Below are 25,480 nucleotides of genomic sequence, written 5' to 3'. Positions count from 1 at the left end.
GTCAATGAATTGGATGTGCAGGAAGAGAGAAAGGGAAGAGGAACAAGGATGACCCCTTAAATTTTGACTTAACAACCGGGTGGTTGCTGAGATGGGGAAGGCTTAGGAACAAGTTTTGGGGGCAAATCGGGGTTTCCATTTTGGGGACTTTTAAGTTTGAGAGACCTATTAACTCCCCAGTGAGGGAGGTGTTAGGTTAGGCACTTGGATATGGATTGTGGCGTGGAGGTTTGACATTTGGTTGGACATGCTGATTGGGAGCAATCAGTGCATAAGTGGTATCCCAACTTGGATGTTAGCAACAGAAGGGGGATCCAGTAGAGGAGACAGTGTGTCAGAGAGAAGCTACTCGTGATAAGTTAGCTGTTTCCTTTTATATGTATTGATAGCAACTCTTAGGAACTGAAGTCGGTATGGGGCTGACAAGGGCAGGTAAAAGCAGGAGAAACCAGAAATAGAAGCAGATAGAAAGGGCATGGGTTTGGCCCTGATAAGCCTGTATTTCCTACTGAAGAGTCTGGATTTAATCTTGAAGGCCCATGAAAGCCATTGATGGACTTAAAACAGGAGCATGGCATGATAGTGTCTAATATTTAGGAGGGTGGTTTGAAGGGTGTCGGCAGGGAAGAGGCCTCAGGAGATTTTTTCAGACTAGATAGATATTCCTTACCTCATCTCAGTTCTCACACAGCAGGTCCATGAATATGGTGAAGAAATTTCCCAGGCTATTCTGATGTACCCCACCCAAAATGAGAATGGCAGGTGTTTTTTTTTTTTTTTTTGCGGTACGTGGGCCTCTCACTGTTGTAGCCTCTCCCGTTGCGGAGCACAGGCTCCGGACGCGCAGGCCCAGCGGCCATGGCTCACGGGCCCAGCCGCTCCGCGGCATGTGGGATCTTCCCAGACCGGGGCACAAACCCGCGTCCCCCACTTTGGCAGGCGGACTCTCAACCACTGCGCCACCAGGGAAGCCCAGAATGGCAGTTTTAATTACCCCTTGTTTAAAAAACTTTTTTTTATTAAAGTAATACCTGTATATAGTTTTAAGAATTTAAGTAGTATGACCCCATCCATCCCTATTCCTGATTCCACCACCTTTGAGGCAACCACTTTCAATTCTTTTAGTAGTTTTATGTATTTATCTCTATATTTCCAAATAAGATAACTTATACTGCTGTTTCTTGAGTTTTCAGTTTTAGTTAGCTATCAACATTCTACTCTAGGTGATAAAGATTCAAGTCTCTTATTCCCCCCTCTACCTTTCCTTTCCAAAGACACACTTACCCTTATCTCAGCTTCATTATATAGTTATAGCATAATTTTTGTTTAGATCACTAGTCAGTTTTTACATTATTATATAATGTGAAGTATAAATATTCACAGCTGGGCCATGTAGTATACAATAATTAAATTTCATTTGTGGTACAGTTTTTTATTTTCTGGTATTGATAATTTTCATGCTTATAGCTTGCTTAGTTTTCTCTGTACCCATTACTAATTCATCGCCAAATTCATAGCTAAATGTGTAAATCTCTCTTTGCTCAGTACCCTCAAATAATCAGTAATCTACTTACAAGGTAAAAAATCCAAATAAGACCAATGGGTAAATACTGAAAAATAAGTGTCCTCCTATTTTATTTCAGAAACCTAGATCTACTCCCCAAAGACCAACCACTATATTAAAAACAAAACAAAACAAAAATCCATGTTCTTCACCTTGCTTTGTTCCACTTAATATATCAATAAATATATCGATAGATATTTTAAGATATCTTGGCTCTCTATATCAGCACATTTAGACATATTATTAATTTGAAATGGTGCAGAGTATTGCATTGTATGCATCTACAGTGATCTTTATACCATTTCCCTATTGATGGATAATTAGGTTGGTTATAAACATTTGCTATTACAAACTATGCTGCAGTGAATGTCCGTGCTTAATTGTCTTTGCAAACAAGTGCAGGTATACTTGAAGAACAAATTACTTGAAGTGGAATAACTAGGTCGAAGGATATATGTGATTTTAATTTTGATTGATATTACAAAATTGACCTTCAACAATGCTGTTTGAGTTTATACCCCACCAAAAGTGTCCCTGTTTCCCCACCCCACATCATCTCTGAAAACTACTGTTTTAGGTTAACTGCTTGCTCTGGTGACCATAGAGAAGATGGTTAAATGGAGAAGAGTCTGGAAAGAACATGACCAAGTATGAGGTGGTCATGTTTGGGGTAGGAGGCGAAGAAGACCTAAACAAAAGCGGTAAAGATGGTGAGGATTGTGAGGAGGGGTTGGATGGGATACATAGACGTTGAGATTGGGTAGGTATAGGGCTTGGGAAACTGATTCATCCACGGCTGGAAGGTGAGGAGGGCCACAGGTGGAGTTGAGGTTAACATTCAAGTTTGACTTGGTTAATAGGTGCATGTGGCGCTGTGCACAAGATGTGAGCATGGGAGAAAGAAATGAGCTTGAAGGGGAATGTGGTACCTGTGGAGTGGCCAGGTGGAGATAAGCCGTAGGTTATAGCGAATGTGGGTTCAGCTTAGGGAGAGATTTGGAAGTCATTGCCCTGGAGGTGGAAACTGATGCCCTGGCCGTAGTCAAGATCACTGAGGGTTGAATGCTTAGAGCAGTGGTTCTTAATCGTGGCCGCACAATTTGGTCATTTGAGGCCCTGCTCAAGAGATTTTGCCTTATTTGGTCTGGGGCAAGGTGAGGGCATCAGTCTGTTTTAAAAGCTCTCCAGGTGATACCAGTATATGAGAGAGGTTTGACATTTACTGAGGCCTGGGTCCCATACTGGAAAATCTGATTCTGATGATCCGAATTTCAGCCTGGACATCAGGAGTTTTCAAAGCCCCCACCCCCACCCCTGGTGATTCTAGCATGTAATCAGGGTTGAGAATAACTAGCTTAGAACAATAGCAGAGGGCCAAAGGCAGAACCCTGAGGATCTCCAGTCCAAGGGGGTGGGCAAAAGCAGAGTCTGCATAAAGAAGTCTAGCAGAAGATGGAGAAGGAAAACCGGAGTGTGGTGAGGGAAGTTTCATTTGGAAGGAGTCCAGTGGGCAGCATGAGACTGCTCCCTGGATGTGGTGCCTTCTAAGGAGGCTGGGTACCACGGAAGGAGAATCTGGAATGTCAGGGTCTCTCTGCTGGTCTCCTGCTCAGTAGCAGAGGCCTTTGGTTCCACTGAGCTTCTTGATGGGCTTAGATGAGTAGACCTTCTTAATAGAACTAGAATTTTGAAGTTAAGTCAGGAGGCAGAGTAATGCGAGGGGAAGGCCAAAGGGAACCAGAAGGAAGGCATGGCCATTGAGAAACCCTTCTTGGCAGGGGTGCAGAAAGGAGTTTGCAAAGCTGCACTGCTGGTATAAGTTGTAAGTTATAAGTTGTGGTTGTGAAATGTCTCTACATAACTCTGGCAGCCCACAGACCTACGTTATTCTGCTACACATAATGAGGGCTGGGGGCAACATGGGGAGCTAAAGGATGAGAAGTCAACTGCAAGGAGATAAGAGGTGGTTGGGGAAGGCGTCGGACTGTCCTTAGGATGTGAGGGGGGAGCTCGAGCCCTTCTTATCTAAGGGGCAGGGAGACATTAGGTCTAAATGAAAACTGTTGGCCTTGGAGGTCATTGAGCACTCAGTAAGAGGAATCTCAGTCTAATGATAGAAATAGTTCTCAGGGGGCTGAAAAGTAAACGTGAGGGATTGAAGACGACCCTTTGAGAAGAAAGCCGTCAGCCTCTGCGTAAGCAGAGTGCTCAACATCTGATCGTTCACTTGTAGCTGATTGTTCACTTGTAGCATATTGCATATCAGAGTTATCTTTATTTTTTTCCTTAAAGATGTGTTTGTAATTTCTTACAGTCAAGTAATAAGTAGTTCTGGCTGCTTAATAAAGAACCTCCTCCTGTTGATAGTACAGAAGAGGGATATCCCTGCTCTGTGTATGATTGAGACTGTGCTAAATTGGAAGGAGGGTTATTAGAACTGTAATATGATCTCATATTCTCGGCTCTAGACCACACAGGGAATTCTTTCTAATTGTTCTTTTAGTGCTTGGAGATGTATATTTATATTTCACTTTTTTAAACTCCTTTAGAATGATGGTTTGCAAGGACAGACTGATACACCCTTAGAATCTTACCCCATTCTATGAGGTTGTTTCGAAATTCTAGACTTCCATTTTTTCCCCGGTGTTTAAAGTAATGCATACTTGTAAAATAAAATGGCAGGGGTGGGTGTTGAGTCAGGGATGCAAACATTACCACGAGGAACAGAGTAAAACGTGGAAGTCCTGCACAACCAATGTGGAAGCTCAGGTAAGGACTGCCTGCTGCATAAGTAATTGGTTATAAAACTTGATTTCACGTTTCGATATGACCATTTTATAGGGGCTATATCAGAATATATAGGTGCCTTTTGGAAAGGGAGCCCCCCATGGCACAGCGGGATTTGAGGGCAGGAGGAGACCTCGAGCCTTCTTTTGGATAAAGCTGGGGTTGGGGGCCAGCAAATGGATCTGCTCTTAGGACAGAGCTGCTCTGCGCGTTCCTGCCTGCTCCAGGGTGACCTTTACCTCGTCTTACAACCCTACCTCCTGTGTCCCTCCCTCCACCATCCGTTGGTTACTGTGGTTTGGCCTCTGGCACCAGGACTCACCATTGCACTGGGGTCTTTGGAGACGTGCTTCGCATCGTTTGCATTTTGCTTCAGGCAGAATGAGCAATGGTTAGTAAAGTCATGAACTCCCCGGGGTAAGCCCCCAGCCTGGTTTCTGCCATTGCCACCACTGCTGTTTGAGGGTTCAGGCACTGCCCCTTCCTCAGAGACACATTCCCCTCTGACTCTGGGAAATCCACAGCAAACCCTGCCACCTGGTGGCAAGGAGACAAGCTGGGCAACCTGAAGAGATCTTAAAATTACTTCCCGTAATTGCAAAGATAACGATAAAAAGGGAGAAGAAAGCCACCATTTTTTGAATGACAACTACTTTTAATCCTCACAACAATCTATTAAATGGTTCTTAGTAGCCCCATTTTACCGTAAGGAGGGTGATACAATGAGTTAAAAAACAATTAGAACAGCACTTCTCAAACATCAACCACCTGGAGGGCTTGTTAAACCACAGGTGGCTGGGCCCCACCCCCAGCATTCCTGATTTCAGGTGGGGCCTGATAACCTGCATTTCTGACAAGCTCCCAGGTGGTGCTGATGCTGCTGGACTACACTTCGAGCTTAGAACAAGGTCTGGTGAGCGCCGCTGTATAAAGATTTGTTAGATAAAGTTGATAGGTAAAGGCAGAGTCAGGATTCCAGCCCAGGCCTGACTCCAGAACCTGTCCGTTTTACATCCTGCTGCCTCTCAGGTTAGACTTTTAAAGCTTAATAAAACTGTAGTTGGCCCTTGCTGAATTTTTCTTTCAGAAAATAAGATGGCTGGTCGGTAGTAGTTTTCACCATCCTATCCGGCTTTTGTGTGCTGGAGTATTTGTTGAAGGGCTGGTTATGTGTCAGCACTTTCTCAGACCGCGGACAACACCGCAGAGTGTAAGACACAGTTGCTGCCCAGCGAGGATTTACAGCTTGTCTGGGGAAGAGACAGCTTACGGGTAGGAAAAGGTTACATCAATACAGGACCTTGGAAAAGTTACAGACTGTACAGTAACTAGGTCAGAGCAGGGCAGGAACCCTGAGGGCTGTGGCATTGCAGAAGGCCTCTGTGGAAGAGGCATGGGACAGTGACCTGGAGAATGAGTGAGATTTGGTGATAGGGCAAGGTGAGCCCATACAGGTAGGGGAAGGAGGAACAGTATGATGAGAGTAAGGAGAGAGAAGTGGGAAGGGAGCACCCACTGGTGAAGGTACTGCCTGTGTATCAGGCAAGGAGCCTGTGTTCTCTTCCTGTCTCATGTATTCTTCAGGGCAGCCTTAGGAGGCAGGTAGCTCTGTCCTCATGTTATCGGTAAGGAAGCTGAGGCTCAGAGCAGTCAGGTAAGCTGCCTAAGGTCACACAGCCAGTGGATTCAACCCTAGGTCAGACTTCCTCTGCTTTTTCTACTGCAGAAAGTTGTCCAAGTGTGTAGGAGGCCAGGCAAGATTAGGGTGAGGCCCTCACACTCAGGCTCCAGCAAGTGCAGGGGTGCACCTAAGAGGGGGGTGCCTCCTTCAGTGTTGGACCCTTGACGGCCAACTTGCCCCAATTTGATCCTGGCCCGGGTAGGAGGAGCAGTGAGAAAACAGCAGGAAGGGAAGGTGGGTTGAGGTCAGGTGCTAGAGGGCTGAGAGTATCAGGAGAAGGGGGTTAGATTTTATTTCATAAGCATTAGGGAGCCATTGATGGTTTTGGAGCACAGGAGTGATTATATCCAAGCAGTTGACTCTGTGCAGCATGGAAACTAGTTAGGAAGGTCTCAGAGTTGTCTGGGTGGAGGTAGTTAATCAGGATCTGGATTAAAGTAATAGGGAAAGAAAGGAACTGATGCCAGCCACTTCCTTTAAGAACCTCCAGGGCTTGGTGCTGGGGAACATCTTGGTGACCGGGAGAATCATGAGGCATTGCCTAGAGATATGCACACCTGATGGAAAAGCTGACTGATGGTAAAGCTGACTGATGGCAAGAGAGAGAGGCAGGTTTAATCATGCTGCACTTGAAGTGGGGCAGCCAAGTCGGCCTGGTAGGGGGTTGACCCTCCAAGGTTGATGGATAAAGTGGTTTAGGAATCCTCTGCAAAGGGAAGAAGTGACTGAGTCCTGGGTGTCTGCGTTGATTGTTCTTTGGGGTTCATGCAGGGCTCTCTCACGTGCCTGGCTTTGTGGCTTTGCCTAGCTGTGTTTCCAGAAGCCCAGCAGACCCCTTGCTGGTCCTCTTACCTGTCCTCTCCTTTCTCCTCAGCCTGCCCCTGGACCAGACCCTTCCTCGCCACGGTCCCAGCCAATCCCTGTCCTTCCCAGAAAACTACCAGACTCTTCCCAGGAGCAGCCGACACCCCTCGGGGGGCTCTTCGCCCCCTCCCCGCAACCTGCCGAGTGACTACAAGTACGCGCAGGACCGAGCCAGCCACCTGAAGATGTCGAGTGAGGAGCGCCGGGCACACCGGGACGGCACGGTGTGGCAGCTCTACGAGTGGCAGCAACGCCAGCAGTTCCGGCACGGCAGCCCCACGGCGCCCATCTGTGCCGGTTCCCCAGAGTTCACCGACCAGGGCCGAAGCAGGAGCATGCTAGAGGTGCCCCGCTCCATCTCTGTGCCTCCATCTCCCTCGGACATCCCTCCCCCGGGACCCCTGAGGGCCTTCCCACCCCGGCGGCCACACACGCCAGCAGAGAGGGTCACTGTGAAGCCACCGGACCGGAGAAGGAGTGTGGACATCTCACTGAGCGGTTCTCCCAGGAAGACATGGGGCCACACCACCAAGGTGAGACTCCGGACGCCCTGCCGGGCTGCTGGGGCCCAGCATTAGGACGTTAGGAGCTTCACATGGTTTGAACACAAACTTGAGCAATGTAGGATAACGATAGGTAACACTTACGTAGTACTGTACTTTAGCGCTGGGTGTAGCGCTAAAGGCTTTAATTCTTACAACACCCCTATGAGGTAGGTGCTATTATTTCAGGTTTCCCCCGCTATCTGAAGGTAGAGCGTTCCTATGAAACCTTTAGTAAGCCAAAGTGGCATAAAGCGAAGAAGCAATTACATTTTCTGTGAAAGTGAAAATCCCCTTTGGATTTCGGTTATCAGGTGCTAAAGGTAGGTCTTTTGTAAAATCAAAGTGGCATAAAGCGAACTTCTGTAAAGCAGGGGATACCCGTATGCCCATTTCACACGTGAGAACTCTTAGGCATTAAGGGATGAAGTTACTTGCACACGGTCACACAACTAGAAGTCTGCTTCCTTGCAGCTTGGAAGGCAGGGAAAGATGTCTGTGTTTAACTAGTTCAATTATTTATAATAACCTGACTTAAGTTTTAAATCCGGAGGGGCTCTCACAGTTTGTGATTGTCATAACCTGGTGGGAAAGATGTGTATCCCAATTTGACGGATGAAGAGTGAGGCTGAGAGAGGTGCCGTGCCATGTGCTTGGCTGCCCTGGTAGTGAGTGACAGAGGCTCTGGCCCCCGCCCCCCTCCACGCCCGGCTCTCCGTGTGACCATGTCTCCCCTTCTGCAGAACTCCTCTCATCTGGACCGACGCTCCATGCCCTCCATGGGTTACATGACCCACACTGTCAGTGCTCCCAGTTTACATGGAAAATCGGTAAGCAGCACCTCCTCTCCCCCTCCAGGCGACTGATCTTATCCAGCTTTCAAAGGGCTAATCTCATCAGAGTTCTCCCCTGAGCCAGTCAGATGCAATCCCCATTTTAGAGATGAGGAAACTGAGACTCAGAGGTCGAATGACTTGCTCAGGCCCATCCCGCTGGCATTGGGACCTCCTGAGGTCAGCGGAAGAGCGGGGGGTGGGGGTGGGGGTGGCGGGGGAAGTGGAGGAGACTGTGGTGTTTATTCTCTTTTGGGCAGCATTTTGTCTGCAGCATTTTCCAGCCACCTGCCTTTTTCTCCGGTTAGCTCCTCTCCTTTCTTCCTGGTCTTTGCTTTGATTAGTTCACTGTCTTCAAAACTCAAGTCTGGGTGAGGTTGCACTGCTGGTGGCTGTTTCCTGATAAAAACTACTTCCTGCAGCCCCTTTTCTGCCGGTGCCTTTACTTGTCCTAATGACAGAATTAATGCAATAATTACTTAATGGTGTCGCATCAATGCTGTGCCGGCACCGGGGCGAAGAGTAATTACAGCGTCGTGCTCCTGCGGTGCCTCATTTCCTCATGATGTGTCTACACACCTGCAGCTGGAGGAGCTCTCACTGCTTCTCACCCGGTTACGGCGGCACCAGGCCAAGTTGGCCAGGGTGCGAAATTTCGCCATCAGCCAGTTACTGCAGCACGAGCTGACCTTTCCCACCTGCCAGGTCAGCGCCGGTGGGCTCTCTCAGGGCTGGGGGCCGCCCCGGGGACAGGGGAGTGACATGCTGGCCTGTGCTCCCTCGTGCCCGTGCTCTAGTCTGTCCTGCTGTCTGGCTCTCTCCCTTGTTCCTGCCTGTTTGCTACTGGATGCTACTGCCAGACACTGTGCAGCCATCGTGGGGCCCACGCCCCTGTTGCTGGGGAGGAGGCTGCATGTGGTGTGAGGGACCTGAACTGTGGCTTCTCTGCCTGTGAGTAATGACTGCCAGGCTGGTGTGTGGTCACGTCCAAGGGCTGCGCTAACTGTCATCCTTGTTGCCACCTTGGGTCCTCGTTGGGATGCTGAGAGGTGTGTGTCAGCCTGGAGGGAGAAGGCATGGTGCCCTCTCATCTGGATAGTGCCCTGCTGACTGTCAGAGCATCTTCACACCCCTGATCTCAGTGAATTTCACAGTAGCCTGGGAGAGGTTAGGGAGGACAGGTGGGAAAGTGACTTGCCCAGGATCCCTCAGCTAGTGGCCTGCAGGCTGGAGCCAGATTCCAGGTCCTGTCTGGCACAGTGTTCTAAACTGTTTCCAAGACATGAGGGGTTGCAGGCAAGCTCCTCGAGGAGTAGCCAGACAGTCGTTCTCCTGGGCATCCCAAGCATCTTAAAGAAGATGCTGGTCCACACGAGCCTGGTCCCCCGAGCTGCACAGAAGTAGGCAGAGGACAGAGGAGGAGGTTGAGGGAATTGTCACTATCCTTACCTGTCCTATTTTAGTGGGACCTGAGAGATACAGGAAATGTATTTGGAAAAATGAATATAAGGGAGCACATGCAAAAATCCTAATTTGTGAATTTGGGTGATTTTTAGTAACATTGCTCTGTCCCTCTTACTGCAGGACTGGGCTGATTGAGGAAGTAGGGATGGGTAAGGAGACAGTTTAGGGACAGAAGTAAGATCTTGCAAACCACTGGTGTCCCTGGCAGTGCTCCTTCAGGCCTTCTCATGCTTAAAAGCGCTGCCTGAACGTTTTGCATTATTTATTTTTGTTTGTTTTACATCAGCGCTCTAAACTCGGACCTTCCTAGCCCTGGCTTGCTTTGGCTTGCTGAGAGGCCCCTTAGTTGGCTGAGAAAGTGCCTGGACTCTTTTTCTTAAGCTTTTGTAGCCCCTCTCCCTCACAGTTAGCTTCTGTGATCCATTACATAGGAAGCACAAGTTCTAGGAAATCAAAGGGTCTTTTCCTTATTCTCACTGTTTCTGGTAATTATACTGAAGAACTCAACAGTCAGAGATGACACAAGCAGACAGGTCTGCCTGGACCTTCCTTATCTAGCTCCTGACCCAGCCACCTTGGCTCCATGCTCAGCAGACGGAGCCAAAGCTTCCAGGAAACTTTCTGCAGCTCCTGTTGCTTATCGTTCTAGAACCCAAGGTCAAAAGGGAACCTCCCCGGGTCACCTAGGTCATCTCCATGCCTCTTCCAGGCATCCATCCGCACCCGTCAGGGGGTCATTTTCCTTCATGCATGTGAAGTGGCCCAGTGCAAAGGTTTGGAGCGTGGCATGTCCTCTTCCAGGTAGACCTCTCTAGTTCTGTCTCAGGAGCTCGCCTCCGCCTCAGCTGCTCTGCTGGCCTGGTCCTCTGGTGGGATGTGTGCTGTCTCCCTCCTCCTCCTCAAACTGTCCCCAGCCAATGGTGGGAACAAGCTGGCTTTCCCCACATGGTAGACCTGTGAGATCCACTATGCTGAGAGAGCTCTGAGCTGCGCCGAGACATGTGTGCTTCCTCTGTGGCCTGGATGTGTTGGTCTGCTGTGGTCTCTTGTCCCCGAAGCTGCACAGGTGTAAATGAGTCGCCCGTGAAGCCCTGAGTTGTGGACACCTTGGGTGTTCATAACTGGCTTTTTTCTCTCTCTGCTTCATTTGAAGGCTGACGATACCTACCTCCAGCTGAAGAAAGACCTGGAGTACCTGGACCTAAAGGTGAGTGGCTTCAGGGGTCTTGCTGTCCTGGGACACTTACCTTTCTGAGAGTGTCAGCCTCATTGGAGACCAGCCCCAAAGCCAAAGGCCTTGCAGGTCTTACAAATCTGGGTTTCAAATGAAGATGTCTCCTGTCTGAATCAGAAGGGGGATTTTTTGTTTTGGGGTTTTTGATTTTTTTCTTTGGTTGCTGTGGCTTTTGGAAATTTCATTTTTAAATTGAATATAATTGACATATAACACTGTATTAGTTCCAGGTGTACAACATAATGATATTTGTATATATTGGGAAATGATCACAAAGCTAATTAACATCCATCACCATTCTTGGTTACAATTTTTTTTTTTCCTTATGATGAGACCTTTTAAGATCTACTGTCTTAGCAGCATTTAAACATGCAATACAGTATTGTTAACTATAGTCACTGTGCTGTACATTACATCCTCATGATTTATTTAGTTTATAACTGGAAGTCTGTACCTTTTAGAAGAGTCTTATTTCTTGTAGCCTCAGACTCTGGGCTCTTCTCAGTTTCTTGTGAATTCTGCTGTAAGGTCTCTGGCTTACAGAATGAGGGCACGAGACCTTGCTTTCTTCCTGTCCTTGGTTAGAACCACAGGGTTCCTCCATATAATAACCAGTTGCTTCTTCAGAGCCTCCGGTGGGGCTGGGATGGGTCTGGTTCACAGGGCGCCACTGATGCGTGTTTTCAGGCACAAGCAGTTTGGTGGATTGTCTGGTTTTGTAGTGGGGGGAGCAAGTGCCACATGGAATCGTGTGGCTCTGGGGGTACCGGAGTCTCCCATCCCTCCCATCCGTGTTTAGGGGATGAACGTCGGGCCCCACCCCGTAGGTGATGACGTTCAGGCTCTAAGTCAGCCTCCACAGCACAGACAGAGCTGGGAAAGCTGCTAGAGAAGCGAGAGGCATTCTGCCTGGAAGAGAGCTGCTTTTGTTCTGTTCCCACAGCTCTCTGAAAGCTCCCACTGTGAAAAGCACTTCTTATGCCTGAGCCATGACTTAAGACTGAAGGAATGTGACCTTTAATTAACTGCGGGTGTGAGAGGGCGGGCAGAGGGCCCTGCGGGAGGACACCCAGGTGACTGCGGCAGGGGACATGCCTCCCTCGGTCCCCAGTGTACCTGGCTTGAGATATTTTTAACTTGGGGATTGTCATCCAGCCTTGTAGGAGCAGGGGTAGGAACATTAGGTCCTAAGGCAGCAGAGGAGGGGCCTCCCCCCTCTGAGGCAAGATCAACACCTTTGATTAGGAATCCCTCCGTTAACTTAATGTATCTGGTAATGAGCACTTGTGCTGTATCCAGCTCTGGAGAAGCTAGGGGGGATGGAAGAGAAAAATCGAGGCTCTCTGGCCTTGAGAAACTTCCAGATGTTCTGGGTCGGGGAAAGAAAGCGTCCTGAAATAACACAGACTTTTTTGCAATGAGCGTATAAAGATTTGTCTGGCCCAGTGCTCAGAGCTGAGATAGTGAGGATGACTGTGGCTGCAGTGCTGGGAAGGCTTCTGGAGGAGGGGGCGTGTGTCCAGAGCCTTGCAGAGCCAAGGGTTTAGGTTGGTTGACGTTAAAGGGAAGGGAACTGTGGGAGCCAGGGAGAGCCAGGGTGAGGGTGGTGTGGCTGGAAACGTGGGGACAGATTGTCCAGGTTCCGGAGTCTTTCTAGGCTTTAGGAAGGAAGGTGCAGTGAAGAAAAGTCAGGCTTGGCTTTCAGACATGAGCAAAACAAGGAGGGTTCTCTCAGAACCAGGACGTTTTCTAGCTTACGTGGTATTCAGGTCACGTAGAGCTTGAGTGAGTGAGTATGGTAGTCAGGCCTCAGTGCCCAGACGTGGTGGTGTGGGCCAGATGTGCAGCCCAGCCCTCCCTCCTGCGCTCTGAACCTGGGTAGGTCCTTCCACCATGCCCACCTCCCCCATCTGACCTGGAGCAGCCCCCGGCCTCCACCTGCCCTGTGTACCACCATGTCCCTGTTCCCTGGCCTCACCATGCCCGGGGCCATGCAGGTGACACAGAAGTATTTGCAGAGCATCCACGGTGTACCTAGGCCTGTGGGAGAGGCGTGGCTCACAGCGGCACAGGTGTACCAGAAAACGCTCTTCAGCGTGCTAGGTGCACGGTGCGAGGGGACTTCATAAAGTGCTTGAGCCGGAGTAACAGGAAATAGGTGTCTTCTGACTCCTGTTTGTGTGAGATAGCCGACCTCACAGGTGGTCCTGGAGAGAAGATCCAGCTCAGCTTGGTTTTATTTAAAGATTATAGAACTTGAGCTCAATAAAAGGGATTGAGAGAGAGAGAGAAAAACTGAGGCATAGGATAGCAGAGTAGAGCCCGGAGTCTGTGTCCTGACCGCCAACAGAAGCGGAATAACCATAGAGGGTAAAGTGTGTGTCAGTCACCATGTTTTACTTCTGTGAAATTATGTACCCGCGGCAGTAGCCCTATAAGGGAGGTGGTGTTATCTTTTTTTCACTGACTGAGGCTCAAAGAAGTAAATGACTGTCCCAAGGCCACGTTAGTAGTTACGGGGGAGCCAGTACTTGGGAGTAGCGCTGACTCTGAAGCTGGTGCTCTTAATCACCCTGCCTCCCAGCCGCTCTTACGATGCTGCTTCTACTACTGTGGACCCGAAGGTATTAAGTTTTTTGTGGAGCTGAACTGAGGTCCTTCTGCCAGGAAATATTTATGCTGTGATAGAGAAAAGGTTGCATCCTTGGGGTGTTTTCACCAGCTAGGAGCCGTATGTGACCAAAACATTAACTAGTGATTGGAAGTTGTCACTGTTTATCTTGAAAAACAGCTGTGTTGATACCAGAATTTCCCTGGTCTTATAGCTGCTACTTCAGTTGCTAAGCTCCTCTTAGAGAACCAGTCCCCCAATAACAGCACCAGCAGGTGAGAGACACTTGGCTTACCAGCAACATGGGTGGGAAAAGATGCTGGGGTTTGTGTTGTGTGTGAGTCATCATTCAGAAAGGCTGATATCACCTTGGCCTCCCTCCAAGAGACAGGCCTCCCTCCAAATCAGGGAGGCAGTGGGCCTGCTCTGCTCAGACCCAGCTGGGGTGTAGAGTTCCCAGATGGACGTTTCACTTCAGGATCCAGACGAGGGAAGGGCTGGAATCAAAGGAGAGGTGATGAGGGGCTGCAAGAACTGTGGCTGAGGAGTGTATTAGGCGGGATGCTTTTGTTGGCAGGTATCCGAAACCCAAATCAGCCTGCTGAGCCACAAGGGGAATATACTGGTTCACGTAGCCAGGGCTTGCGTTCCAGGAGCTCAGGCCATGCCACCAACTGTTCCACTTTCCACACGGCCAGGGAAGAAACGTGGCCACTTGCACACTCAGGCTGGCTTCATCCCAGCCGAGCCTCCCTGTGGAGTGAAGGGTGGGGGGTTCCCTAATGGAAAGCAGACTGGGCAGAAACAAGAAACACAGCAGCAGGCAGCACAGCTACAGTGTGGTCGGTTGAAGGAGGAAGGGGCAATGCAGGCAAGACATAGAGACAGTCTGTAAAGCTCTAAAATGTTACCATGTGTCTTCCGTGGCTCTGAGGGGCAAGTCAGACAAGCGGATCACAGCTACAAGTAGACGGTTTTAGTTGAGTAGAAGAAAGTGTTCTCTAAAAGGGCCACCACAGGTCACAGTGACCTCCCCATCACTGGGGCGCAGCTGAGGCCAGGTGAGCACTGAGTGGGATGTGACTGGATCAGGAAAACCCTCAGGCCCGTTGACTCTTGAGATCCTGTGAAGTGCTAGACAAGATGAGCTGCCGCGAGCCCAGTGGGGTCCCTGAGACGAGGGCCTCGGAAGACACAACTGAATGGGCCGTGTAGCCCAGCCTGGTCATGGAGATGGTGCCAAGCACAGCCCCGCTGTGACCAGCTTCTTGTGAGAGGTCCCTCCTGAGTCCTTGTCGGGAGAGGTAAGCCTCTCTGGAGAAGGATGGTCTCCCTGCCCCCACCAGGTTGGCACAGGGTCCCCCGCGTCCCTGTCCCAAAGGCCGCAGACTTAAGGATCCAGAGCCCATGTCCCCTCCGCCTCCATCAGCTGATGCTTGGGTTCCAGAACCCGTTGGTGGTGTTTGCCCACATGTTGTGGAGCTTGGTCTCCTGAAGTGAGCATTCCTGCTGGGGTGCCAAGTGAGCAAATAAAAGCAGACTCCACTCTCTTAGAAGATGCTCTGTGTTGGTGTCCTCTTTGGAAATGTTTACTTTCCTGGCATTTTACTTGGCAGTGTCAGGGTGGAAAGGGTTTCACGCTGATTAAGCATCTGTCCTTGCCTGGCAATTGTGGGGCACCCGTTGTTCATTATCTCACTTAATCCTCTCAGCACCTTTGAGCAAATAAGAATTATTATCCCCACCTTGCTAATCAGGAACCCGTGTATCAGAGAGGTAACTTCTGCAAAGGTATGCAGCTGAGATTCGAACCCTGTGACCAACTTCACACCTGCCTCCTTTCTTCCGTGTGCCATGTACCTCATCTGCCCTGAAGTTGCATTCGCTGAGTTGTATTTCTGGCATTAATGTTCTGCTCTTCAGAACCCTACACTGGAGCCAGGTCTGAAAAGGGGGTATGAAGTTTCGCTGTTGTTTATGGCTTGAATTGTTTTTATGCATCTGGGAAGCACAGCTGGTAAAGTGAGGTGGGGGGAGGGCACCTGCAACCACACAGGTGGTGCCTTTTAGGTGGAGCAGATTGAAGTCAGCCCCAAAGGGGCTCTTGTCCCTAGTGAGGGACGTCATCAGTGGCTCCAGGTGCTGGCCTCTGGACTTTTCCTAACAGAGCCTGAGATGTAGGCTTCTCTGTTCAGAGTCTGTTTCCAGTTAGCTTCTGGAGCAGAGTTCTTAAGTCATGGTCTGGAGCACCATCTATCTCAGAATGATCTGGGAGCTTGATATAAAATTGCAGATCTGGGGCTTCCCTGGTGGCGCAGTGGTTGAGAGTCCGCATGCGGATGCAGGGGACACTTCCCCGGTCCGGGAAGATCCCACATGCCGCGGAGAGGCTGGGCCCATGAGCCATGGCCGCTGAGCCTGCGCGTCCGGAGCCTGTGCTCTGCAGCGGGAGAGGCCACAACAGTGAGAGGCCCGCGTACCGCAAAAAAAAAAAAAAAATTGCAGATCTGGAGGGTTCTGTTGGATTAGAACCGCTGGAAATGATGCCCAGAATTCTGTGTTTTTAAAATCAAGCTCTGGGGTGATTCTTGTGAACAGTAAGCGGAGGTCTTTTATTCTGAAGAGAGATTGTTAACGCTGGTCATGAACTAGAGCAATGAAAATGGATGCTTGGGTCTTACCCCTTAGAGACTCTGATTTAATTGGTAATACTCAGGTATTATTCTTTAAGAAAGAAAGACACTCCCTAGGTGTGCTAATGTGTAGGTATGGCTGAGAAACATGGTTTAAAAGCAGTGGTCCTCAAAGCGTGATCCCAGATGAACAGTGTCAGCAATTTCTGGGGCTCTGTTAGAAATGAGCAGTCTTGGCTCCCACCCCAGAGCTGCCTAGTGAGAACCTTTGGAGGTGGGGCCCAGCCCTCCAGATGATTCTGAAGCATGCTCAAGTGTGAGAACCATTTTTCAGTGGAGTGATTCCCACTCCTGGCTGCACATCAGACCCACCCAGGAGGGCTTTTAAGAATCCCAGTGCCTAGGCCCCACCCCAGGCCAATTACATCCAAGTTTTCTTGGAGTGGGACTCAGGCATCAGTCTTTTAAAGCTCCTGGGTGATCTCAGTGGTGGAGGCAGGGTTGAGATCCAGGGTCTTAGTGGGTGGGGACGGTTCCTTCTCAAAGGAGCTGGAAGCATTTGGCATCATGGGTAAGACATAGTGGTTTAGGTGTGCAGGCGAGGGTCTGAGGGACCAAAGGTGGGTGGGGCTGAGACTAATGCATGGCTCCACTCTAAACTACAGATTCAGTATCTTACAGTATGTGATGGTGGGAGGACAGGGGAAGAAGCAGTCCCCTCTTGCCTTCTGTGGCAGAACCAGGAAGGACATGGGCACTGAAATCAGCACTCTCACGAAGATCCTTCAGGCAGCGCTTATGATCCCCCATTTACGGATGAGGGAACTGAAGTCTGGAAAGGTCCACCGGCTGGGAAGCCGCATAACCAGGCTGAGACACACTCATTTGAACTGCACAACGCACATCCTCCTTAAGGTTTCCCCTTGCCAGTTCCCCAAATTCTGGCTCCTTCGAATGTCATTTGATGTCTTACCTGTTACGATTTGTTGTATTTGCCTTTTTGTTTGGAACAGATAAAAAATAATGAACCTTTGATCAACGTGCTTTACAAAGTGCTGAAGAAGTCAGCACAGGGCTGTCGGCCCAGGAGAAGCGTAAGATGATCTGATCTGTATCTCCAGGCGGGGCCATTCCATTGCTTCTGGCTCAGTGCCGACTCCATCACTTGCTTCACCAGGGGCTCTCCTGACCGCCTCCAGGCTTCCCGCGAGTCATTTCGGTTTATTTTCTGTCTCTTGAAGCTCCCTCAGCGTTTTGGCTGGTGCACGAGGCTGAGCCTCTCATCCGTAGCGTTTTGTGACTCCATCTTTTGCGCTGCCATTGGGGGCGGGGAGGTGGTGGGGCTTGCCTAGCTTGCCACCAGCTTGTGTTGTGTCCCCATCCTCGCTCGTCTGCCTTCATGGTGAGGGCTGCCCTAGAGCCTGGGTTCCTTGGGAGGGAGCAGCAGTTCCTGGTCACCTTGGAGGAGCTGGGGTGTCCCAAGATTCCACCGTGGCCCAGGGATCAGGGTGGCTCTTCTTCAGGGCAGGGTGTTGATGTTTGAAAACGTTCTGGAGCTGGACTAGAACAAAACGCCCACCTCCCCACCATCCACCCTTTGAGAGATGCAGAGGTGGTGCCTGAAACGTGGCCAGCTTTTACAGCATTCCAAGGGAGGCTGCAGGTTGGAAAGCGGGAGCTGTGTCCAGTCATCTTGAGCCCTGCATATAGGTGTCTTGGGATGTGCTGGAGGGGAGTAAGGTGCCTGGGAGGCCTTTAATTGCTTTCCGACGTGGAGACTCTCTCAGATGGATGAGTGCCCACTAACTTTCACTTTTTCTGGTGACAGAGCTGCTAGGGACACATAGTTGATGTTTTGAATGGATTTAAACATTGCTATCACAAATGTGCAATTTTAAAAGGAAAATGAGGTGGAATATACTGTTTGTGGCTGTGTCTTAGAAGCCTCAGCTCTCTGGAACAAAGCTAAATTCAGAAGCTTCAAGGGCCTGTGAGTTGTGTAAACACTGTCACGAAGCCCCTGCTCTAAACCCTGTGACCTTTACTCCACAGAAAGAGGTCTCAGGCCCTGAGCACAGCCAGCTCACCTCGTTTTGTCACATTCACAGACTCACTAAGCAAACGCTTCTCACGCCGGGCCCTGGGCTGGGCTTTGACGGTACAGAGAAAATACATCACAGTCCCCACAGTCCCTCCTAATTAGGTTATTGTCAAGTGAGGGGAGACAACAGATCATCTACTAAGGCCCATGATAGTGGCAGACACAAGGGGTGGGAGGATGTCCCTTGTTGGGTACCAAACCCAGATGGAGGGAGGGAGACAGGGAAGAGCAGCAAGTGTGTCCCTTCTGCTGAGTTTCTAATCCTCATAGACTCAGTCATTTGAACTCCTAATTCATAGCACCTTAAAAGCAGCACATTAAAAGGGGACAAAGACAAAGTTACTTCTTAGGAAAGAGGGAGTGCTCATATCCTGAGAGAGAGAAGAAACATTATACGTCAATCTGAAATGGAAATGAAAGCACAGACATTTGGGAGCATTTAGCTAGATAGGCAAATAGTCCTAATCACAAACTTCTAAGAAATTCTATATTACTGATTTTTGTAATGACTCTGATTCATCCCCCAGAAGGTTGAATTTATATTCAGTGTTCTGTGAAGGTAGTAAAGGACATACTTTTAGAAAGCTTTCCATCAAAAAGTTTAAAAGACAGCTTTCTGAAAGTGCCCTTTTTGTGCAGAAATACCTCATTCCTCGCCTGATGGTGCTGGATAAATGAGGCATTGCTCAGTTAGACTCTCTGCCTTGCTATTTCAGTATCAAAAACATATCATCTGGAAGAAGCTTCAGTGACATAAAGGGAAGAGTTTTGCTAAAAGGAGAAGTCCCCAAAGAATTATCTCAATTTGAAAATGATTGCTTCCTAGGAAGCGAGGCAAGGGTCAGCCCCTTGGAGAGTAGACAAGCTTACGGCGCCTCACTTTGGCAAAGGACTGTGACACAGAGCGAAGACTCCCCTACCTCTACCTGCTAGGGTCCCAAGTCCTGCCTGGGAAATTCAACACCTGCCTGGTTGTTGGTGGTTCACCGGGATTACTTCCCCTTCCTCGCTTCCCACACTGCGCCCCCGACCCTTGCAGGAGCCAGCATTTTTGTGGATTGTTGCTGCGGTCAGTGTGTTCTGTGACCGTGTGTATGGTTGTATGTACACAAAATTTGCCAGTTTGAAGAGCAGAATTTGGCCGGAGTTCTACCTTTTCTACGACTGACCTGCATGTATTTCCCTTTCACCTACCTGTGAGGCAATAATCAATTTGCCGAGTGCATTCCAGTGTGCCAGGCCTTCCGTTCGGGGCTGACTTTACCAAGATAAAGAAGACAGCGGTCCCTATCCTCTACTGTGCCGCCAAAGGGAGCAGGGGAATGAGTGGGGGCGGGTCTGCAGCCCAGGCTCAGCCTTCCGCTCAGGGCGTGGAGAGGGCTTCTCCCTTGACCTTTAGATTTGGGCACGTGGTCCGCTTGAGTTTTGAGGGGAATGTTTGCTAATATATCTCTGCTTCTGATTCACACTCACAAACTTAACGGAGTAGGGAGAAAGTGAGGGCCATTTCTCCAGCAGCTGTGTGTCCCTCCGTACTGGGACCCTCTGCATAGCTAGCTCTGCTATAGCTAGCTCCATCCTCCATTTTTCTGGTCAGATCTGCAAAATGGAGTTCAGCCAGACGGCCTCCCCTACAAGGGGCACGTTTGACCTGGCCATCCCTGACCATGGTTTGGCCATGGGGGTACATCTGTGAAAATGGTTCCCCTGCCCCTGCACAGTTTTTGACGAAGAAGGAGATTTGGAGGAAATGAAAACATGGACTAAAAGAGTTAGTGTTTAACTTCATAGGTGTCAGTGAGAGATGGGCAACGTGTCGCCCACGCTGGGTCTAGGGAAAGATGGCAAATGTTGTGAAATTCCACTGGCTTCTAAGTTTGGGTGATTTTTGTCTACTGCTTTGTGGTTTCCTTTCTTGAGAGGACAGGGCAGCTTGTAACTTGTATTGCAAGTACAGCTATTCAGGGATCGGTTGAAAACCTCAGCCAGGAACAATCCAGGTTTCTTCTCTTGGCCAGATCCTTTTCCCAAATAGGAGAAGAGTGAGGAAGGCTGATCTTAGTCATGGGGAGGTGGGCTGTTCAGACTTCCTTGAAGTAAGGCTCAACGATGCCCAAGGGATTTGCTAGTTCTTCTTGGTCCACCCATCCTATGGCCCTGGGCGGGGTCGTGGACTTCTGCTAATTATGTTTGACCCCAGGTTTAGTAGCAAAACTCTCTTATCAGTGGCGAATCTTCCAAGATTCATACTGAACTCACTTGGGGCAAATTTAAGCCTTTACAGTTGATGATACTGTAACTTGAAAGTCTGTGTTTTCTTCAATTTGAGAAATTTACAAGTACTACTAAAAGATCTCAAAAAGGTTTTCTTTTTTCCCTGAAATGAAATAAGCATAAAAATAAAGCAGGTATTGCCCAAGTTTTTGCCCTTTCCATGCCGTGACCCTACCTGCCACTGACGAGACTTCCACACCTGTCCGTTGTAGGGGTAACTTTCCTTCTTGACTTCTGATTCCGAACCCCGTGGTTAAACCTCCTTTAAATTGTTCACCTCCCAGATGACAGGCCGGGATCTTCTCAAGGACCGAAGTCTGAGGCCAGTGAAGATTGCCGAGAGTGACATTGACGTGAGTGAGCAGAGTAACAGGCTGACCCCTCACCTGCCTGCTGCCTCCAGACCCAGGGTGGGCAGCTTCGGGCAGGGTTTGGATGGCTCTGTAGCCCAAGGCTTTTGGATCATGCTCCAAGGCCATGGCCTTTTCTCATCATCCCAGGCCCTCTCCAACCTGTTCTTGTTCACAGGTTAAACTGAGCGTCTTCTGTGAACAAGACAGGATCCTCCAGGACTTGGAAGACAAGATACGAGCCCTCAAGGAGAACAAAGTATGTATCGGTTTTGCATAGTCTTGGGCTGGGTGGCAGGGGTTTTGTCATCCTGTGTTTCCTCAGTATAGACTGGACTCTCATGTTAGTACTGGACAACAGATGTCTGTTTATCCAGAACAACGTCTTTGAATTTAAAGGGTATTTCTTGTGGGGTTTCTGTCTGAACCCAGAGGAAACCTTATAGGGAGACCTCAGCCTACTTATTCCAAGTACTACCTCCCGGACCTTAATTCTGCTCTGGGCCACCCCCACCTCTCCCTGGAAGCCCTGTGAGGTGAGCCTGGGGGAGTACGGCTCCACTGGCTTGCAGTGATGACCCCAGGCTCCTGAACCCCAGGGAAGCGGGGGCTGCCTTGGAGAAAGTGGCCAGAGTCGTAGCAGGGCAGAGGCTCTCACCTCCTAAAGCTCCTTTCCTCTAAGGATCTGGGCCATAGGGGAAGCGAGTCTGGTCGGGAGGGGAGGAATAGGCTGGTAGCCACTGATGTTTGGTCTCTTAGACACTTCGTGTGAATTTTTTCTTTTCCGCATTTTAACAAGGCATTATATTTGTGACGCTCAAGGTTTATAAATAACATGGCCTTTTTATTCAAGTGCTTAGAGAGTTTTCCATCTGTTCTTTGATTTAGCCTCATAGTTTACCCCCTAAGGAGTGGATGGCCTAATGCCCAGTTTATAGATGAGGAAACAGGCACAGAGCTGTTGGGGGATTTGTCCCAGGAGGCCACCCAACGGGCAGAGTCAGAGCTGGAATCAGAGACCTTGACTCTCAGGCCCCTAGCTGGGTGCTGGCCCCTGGCCCCTTCAGCCTCGGTTAGATCCAGCAGGTTTGCTTAGTTCCTGGCGTGGCGTGGCGTGGCGGGGTTGGAGGGGACGGGACTGCCATTCTCCTGCTCTTTGGCCCCGGTCTGTCTGGTGCAGGATCAGCTGGAATCCGTGCTGGAGGTGTTGCACAGACAGATGGAGCAGTACCGAGACCAGCCCCAGCACCTGGAGAAGATTGCCTACCAGCAGAGGCTGCTGCAGGAGGACCTTGTCCACATCCGGGCAGAGCTCTCCAGAGAGTCCACTGTGCGTAGAGGGTGTGGAGGGTGGCAGACGCTCCCCTGCCCTCCCCAGCATGGGCTGGCCAGGGGGCTGCTTTTCTCACCTGCCAAGCTGTAGTGGAGTTGGTGGCTGGGGGCAAGAGTCTTGGCATAGGAGAACGCCTCCAGGCTGCCTCCTAACAGTAGCTTACCTTGTCTCTACCGGTGCCTTAAGGTGCTTTCTGCCAGTGACTCCTGGGTGGCTACAGCGACACCCAAGGGGTCAGATGTTTGAGAGCAGCCTGCAAGACTGTTCCCCTGATCTGTGTACAGTTAACTCTGAGACGTCAGAATTTCTACTCTTTTATTTGTCTATCTGATGTGGTACAGGCCCTTTCTGCCAGAACTGGGAACCAAAGCATCCCCAAGGGTGGGAGAGGGGACGGTGCAGGTGGCCTGTCTGTCTCCCCAGGCCTGCCTGAGACCCACCAGGCTCCCCTTCCCTCTTCCCCTGTCGGGTCAGCAGTGGTCAGGAGCACAGGTGCTCATGGGGCCTTCTGAGGGGTGGGCGTGGCATAACGAAGAATCAGAAGCATTTCCTTGGCCAACAGGAGATGGAAAATGCCTGGAATGAATACCTGAAGTTAGAGAGAGATGTGGAGCAGCTGAAGCAGACCCTGCAGGAGCGACACAGAAGAGCCTTTTTTTTCCAGGTGACCCATGGGTTCTTCATCCCTTCTGAGCTCTGATTTCTTCTTGGAGTCTTCACCTGTGGGGGATGTTAGCCCTACCCAGGGGCCTTCTCTTTTTGCACCTGGACTCAGCCTGCTCACCACCCCAAGCGCTCCCTTGGGGAACCCTTTCCCCAGCCAGGCTCTCGTGAGAAGCCTCCCCTCAGCTCCCCCTGCCTCTTTGCTCTCAAAGACAAGCTCCTGGGCATTTTTCTAAGGGTTTTACTACTGATCATTTGGGGAAACAGCCCCAAGGGGAGACAGTAGTGACCTAACCTTGCAGATACTTGAGGGTGATCTGTGTTCCTGGTTCTTGGCCCTGCCTTGGGTTCCTAGCTACTCACTTAGCAGCAGGAAGCCCCGCCTCCTTCCCTCCCGGACTCCTGAGGATAGATGTTATCAAGCCTTCACCTGATCAGTAGTGTGAATTCAGGCCAGGTGGGGTGATACCCATTGCTGTGGCCCCTGCCTCACTCAGGAAAGGCAGCCTTAGAGCCCTGCCTTCTCTGCCCTAAAACCAGGCTGCCCCGTTGATAACTACCTCTGCCTCCAAAGCTGAGAGGAAGAAAGGCCCTGTGTGGTTTTCCTTCTTCCAGGTTGGGTCCTCCAGCTGCCAGTGTTCCCCCATTGGGTGCCCAACCAGGCTTCTCCCCCACACTCAAAGTTTTGAAAATGGAAAATAGCCTGCTTTTGAACCTAACTTCAGATCTGTATCTCTTCTTTCAGGACCCTGACATAAATTCTATTTATTTGAATTCAGCAAGCATTAACTGAGGGTTCTTGTGTACAAGGCAGCCTGTTGGGCCAGTCTGGGGGCCAGGCTTGCTAACTGATGAACTAGTTCTAGCCAAGCCTCTTCATTCAAGTGACTTAATGAATGTGTTGACTCTCTTCACATCGGCATCACCCCAGAAAACTGAAGGAATTCAGGAGGAGGTTTAGGTTTGTGGACTAGGAGGCTTTTCCCAGGCCCTGCTATGCTTCCACTCACCTCCACTCAGCGCTTTAGAGCTGGTCCCAGAGAGCCTGGTCTAGGCGTATGTGGAGGAGACTCTTGCCTGCGGTTCAGGGTTGGCCTGTGAGGTCACGCAGAACTTGTCTGTCTCCTGTGGCTGTTGGGTTTTTCCCATAATTTCCCTTCATTTGAGCTAACATTTTCCTCTTCTTTTTGTATCCCCAGTATTTAGCATAGTGGCTTGAAAATAAATAGGTGAATATTGTTGGCAAAGTCCTTTAAACAATTGTTTCTAGTTACTAGTTCCTTGAACTGTTCGGTCTCATTAGACTTATCTTCTTGGACTTCAACCATCCACATTAATTTCAGCCATAATTTTTTTTTGAGCTTTTCATTCCTTATGTTTCTTTAATTATACAGAAAACACATAAATGCATCTCCCTGGAAAGTCCAAACAATGAGAAGCAAAACTAAAACAGGACACAAAAGCTCCTCCTCCCTCCTTCCCTTCTCTGCCCAGTCCCTCACCTTCCCAGCATGTAATCAGTGCCATCGGTTCGCAGTGTTGCCTTCCAGACCATTTTCTGTGCATTTCCAAACGTATGCACGTACATAGTATCATATAATTTATTTGGGGGAGGGAGTTGGGCTTACTTAAACAGGAATCATACTTACACACATTGTTTGGTAACTTGCTTTTTTTGTCATAACTGTATGTAATGGAAATCTTTCCAAGAAAGATACCCCCAAGTTTATGCTGCCCTGTATGGTAGCTATTTAAATTTAAACATAAATTAATTAAAATTAACTGAATTAAAAATATATTCCTTAGCCACACCAGAATTATTTCATGTGGCTAGTGGCTTTCTGTATTGGACAGCACAGATTATGGAAGATTTACATAATCTCAGAAATAGTATTAGACATTGTTGGTCTTGATGCTACAGGTTTCATAGTGTGTGGATATCCCATACTTTATTTAGCCATTCCTCTTCTGATGGGCATTTAAATTATTTGCAGTGTTTTGCTTTTATAAATGGTATCACAGTGAGCATCTATGTAACTGCCTTTAGAGCTTGTTTATGAGCATTTATCTAAGATAGGCTCCTAGGAGTGGACTTGTTGGGTTGACTTGAGTGTACATCTTAAATGTTGGCAGATACTGCCAAATCACCCTCTAAAAGGCTGCACTCATTCGCCCTCCCACCCATAGTGCATGAGAGTACTGAACCTGTTTACCCACATCCTTGCCAACACTTGATGTTATCGGTCTTCTTAGTTTTTGCCAGTCTGCGTGCTGAAAAAGGACATCATGTTTTTATCTGCATTCATTTAATTACTAGTAGGTTAAACATCTTTTTTTATGATTATTGGCTATTTGTATTTCTACTGTGCCTTACTTCGTGGTAATGTAACATACAGCAGGCCCAGGATCTTTTTTTCCCTCCAGAAAACAAATGGGTGCCGTGTATAGGTCTTGTCACGGACCTCCTAGAGAACTTAGCCCTGTAAGTCACTAGGAGATAGGCCAGTCTGAAGCCTGGTCCCTGCAGCTTGATTTCCACCTAGCCT

The 25,480-nt window shown here is 49.3% G+C and overlaps 1 protein-coding gene across 3 annotated transcripts in view; it reads left to right on the top strand.

The window, feature by feature from the left end:
- PLEKHA7 (pleckstrin homology domain containing A7) overlaps window positions 1-25,480 on the top strand; it is a 209,955-nt gene that overhangs the window by 162,476 nt on the left and 21,999 nt on the right. For all 3 annotated transcript variants that reach the window (XM_060018553.1, XM_060018555.1, XM_060018556.1), the window contains 7 exons: window positions 6,907-7,429; window positions 8,182-8,268; window positions 10,889-10,942; window positions 20,873-20,941; window positions 21,117-21,197; window positions 22,119-22,268; window positions 22,834-22,935. In XM_060018553.1, coding sequence (XP_059874536.1) covers window positions 6,907-7,429; window positions 8,182-8,268; window positions 10,889-10,942; window positions 20,873-20,941; window positions 21,117-21,197; window positions 22,119-22,268; window positions 22,834-22,935 — 1,066 coding nt within the window. The remainder of the gene's footprint in view (window positions 1-6,906; window positions 7,430-8,181; window positions 8,269-10,888; window positions 10,943-20,872; window positions 20,942-21,116; window positions 21,198-22,118; window positions 22,269-22,833; window positions 22,936-25,480) is intronic.

Source organism: Delphinus delphis, chromosome 8, assembly GCF_949987515.2.
Source record: "Delphinus delphis chromosome 8, mDelDel1.2, whole genome shotgun sequence".
NCBI lineage: Eukaryota > Metazoa > Chordata > Mammalia > Artiodactyla > Delphinidae > Delphinus > Delphinus delphis.
The sequence above is the reverse complement of the archived record's forward strand: the minus strand, read 5'-3'. Positions and strand labels throughout refer to the sequence as shown.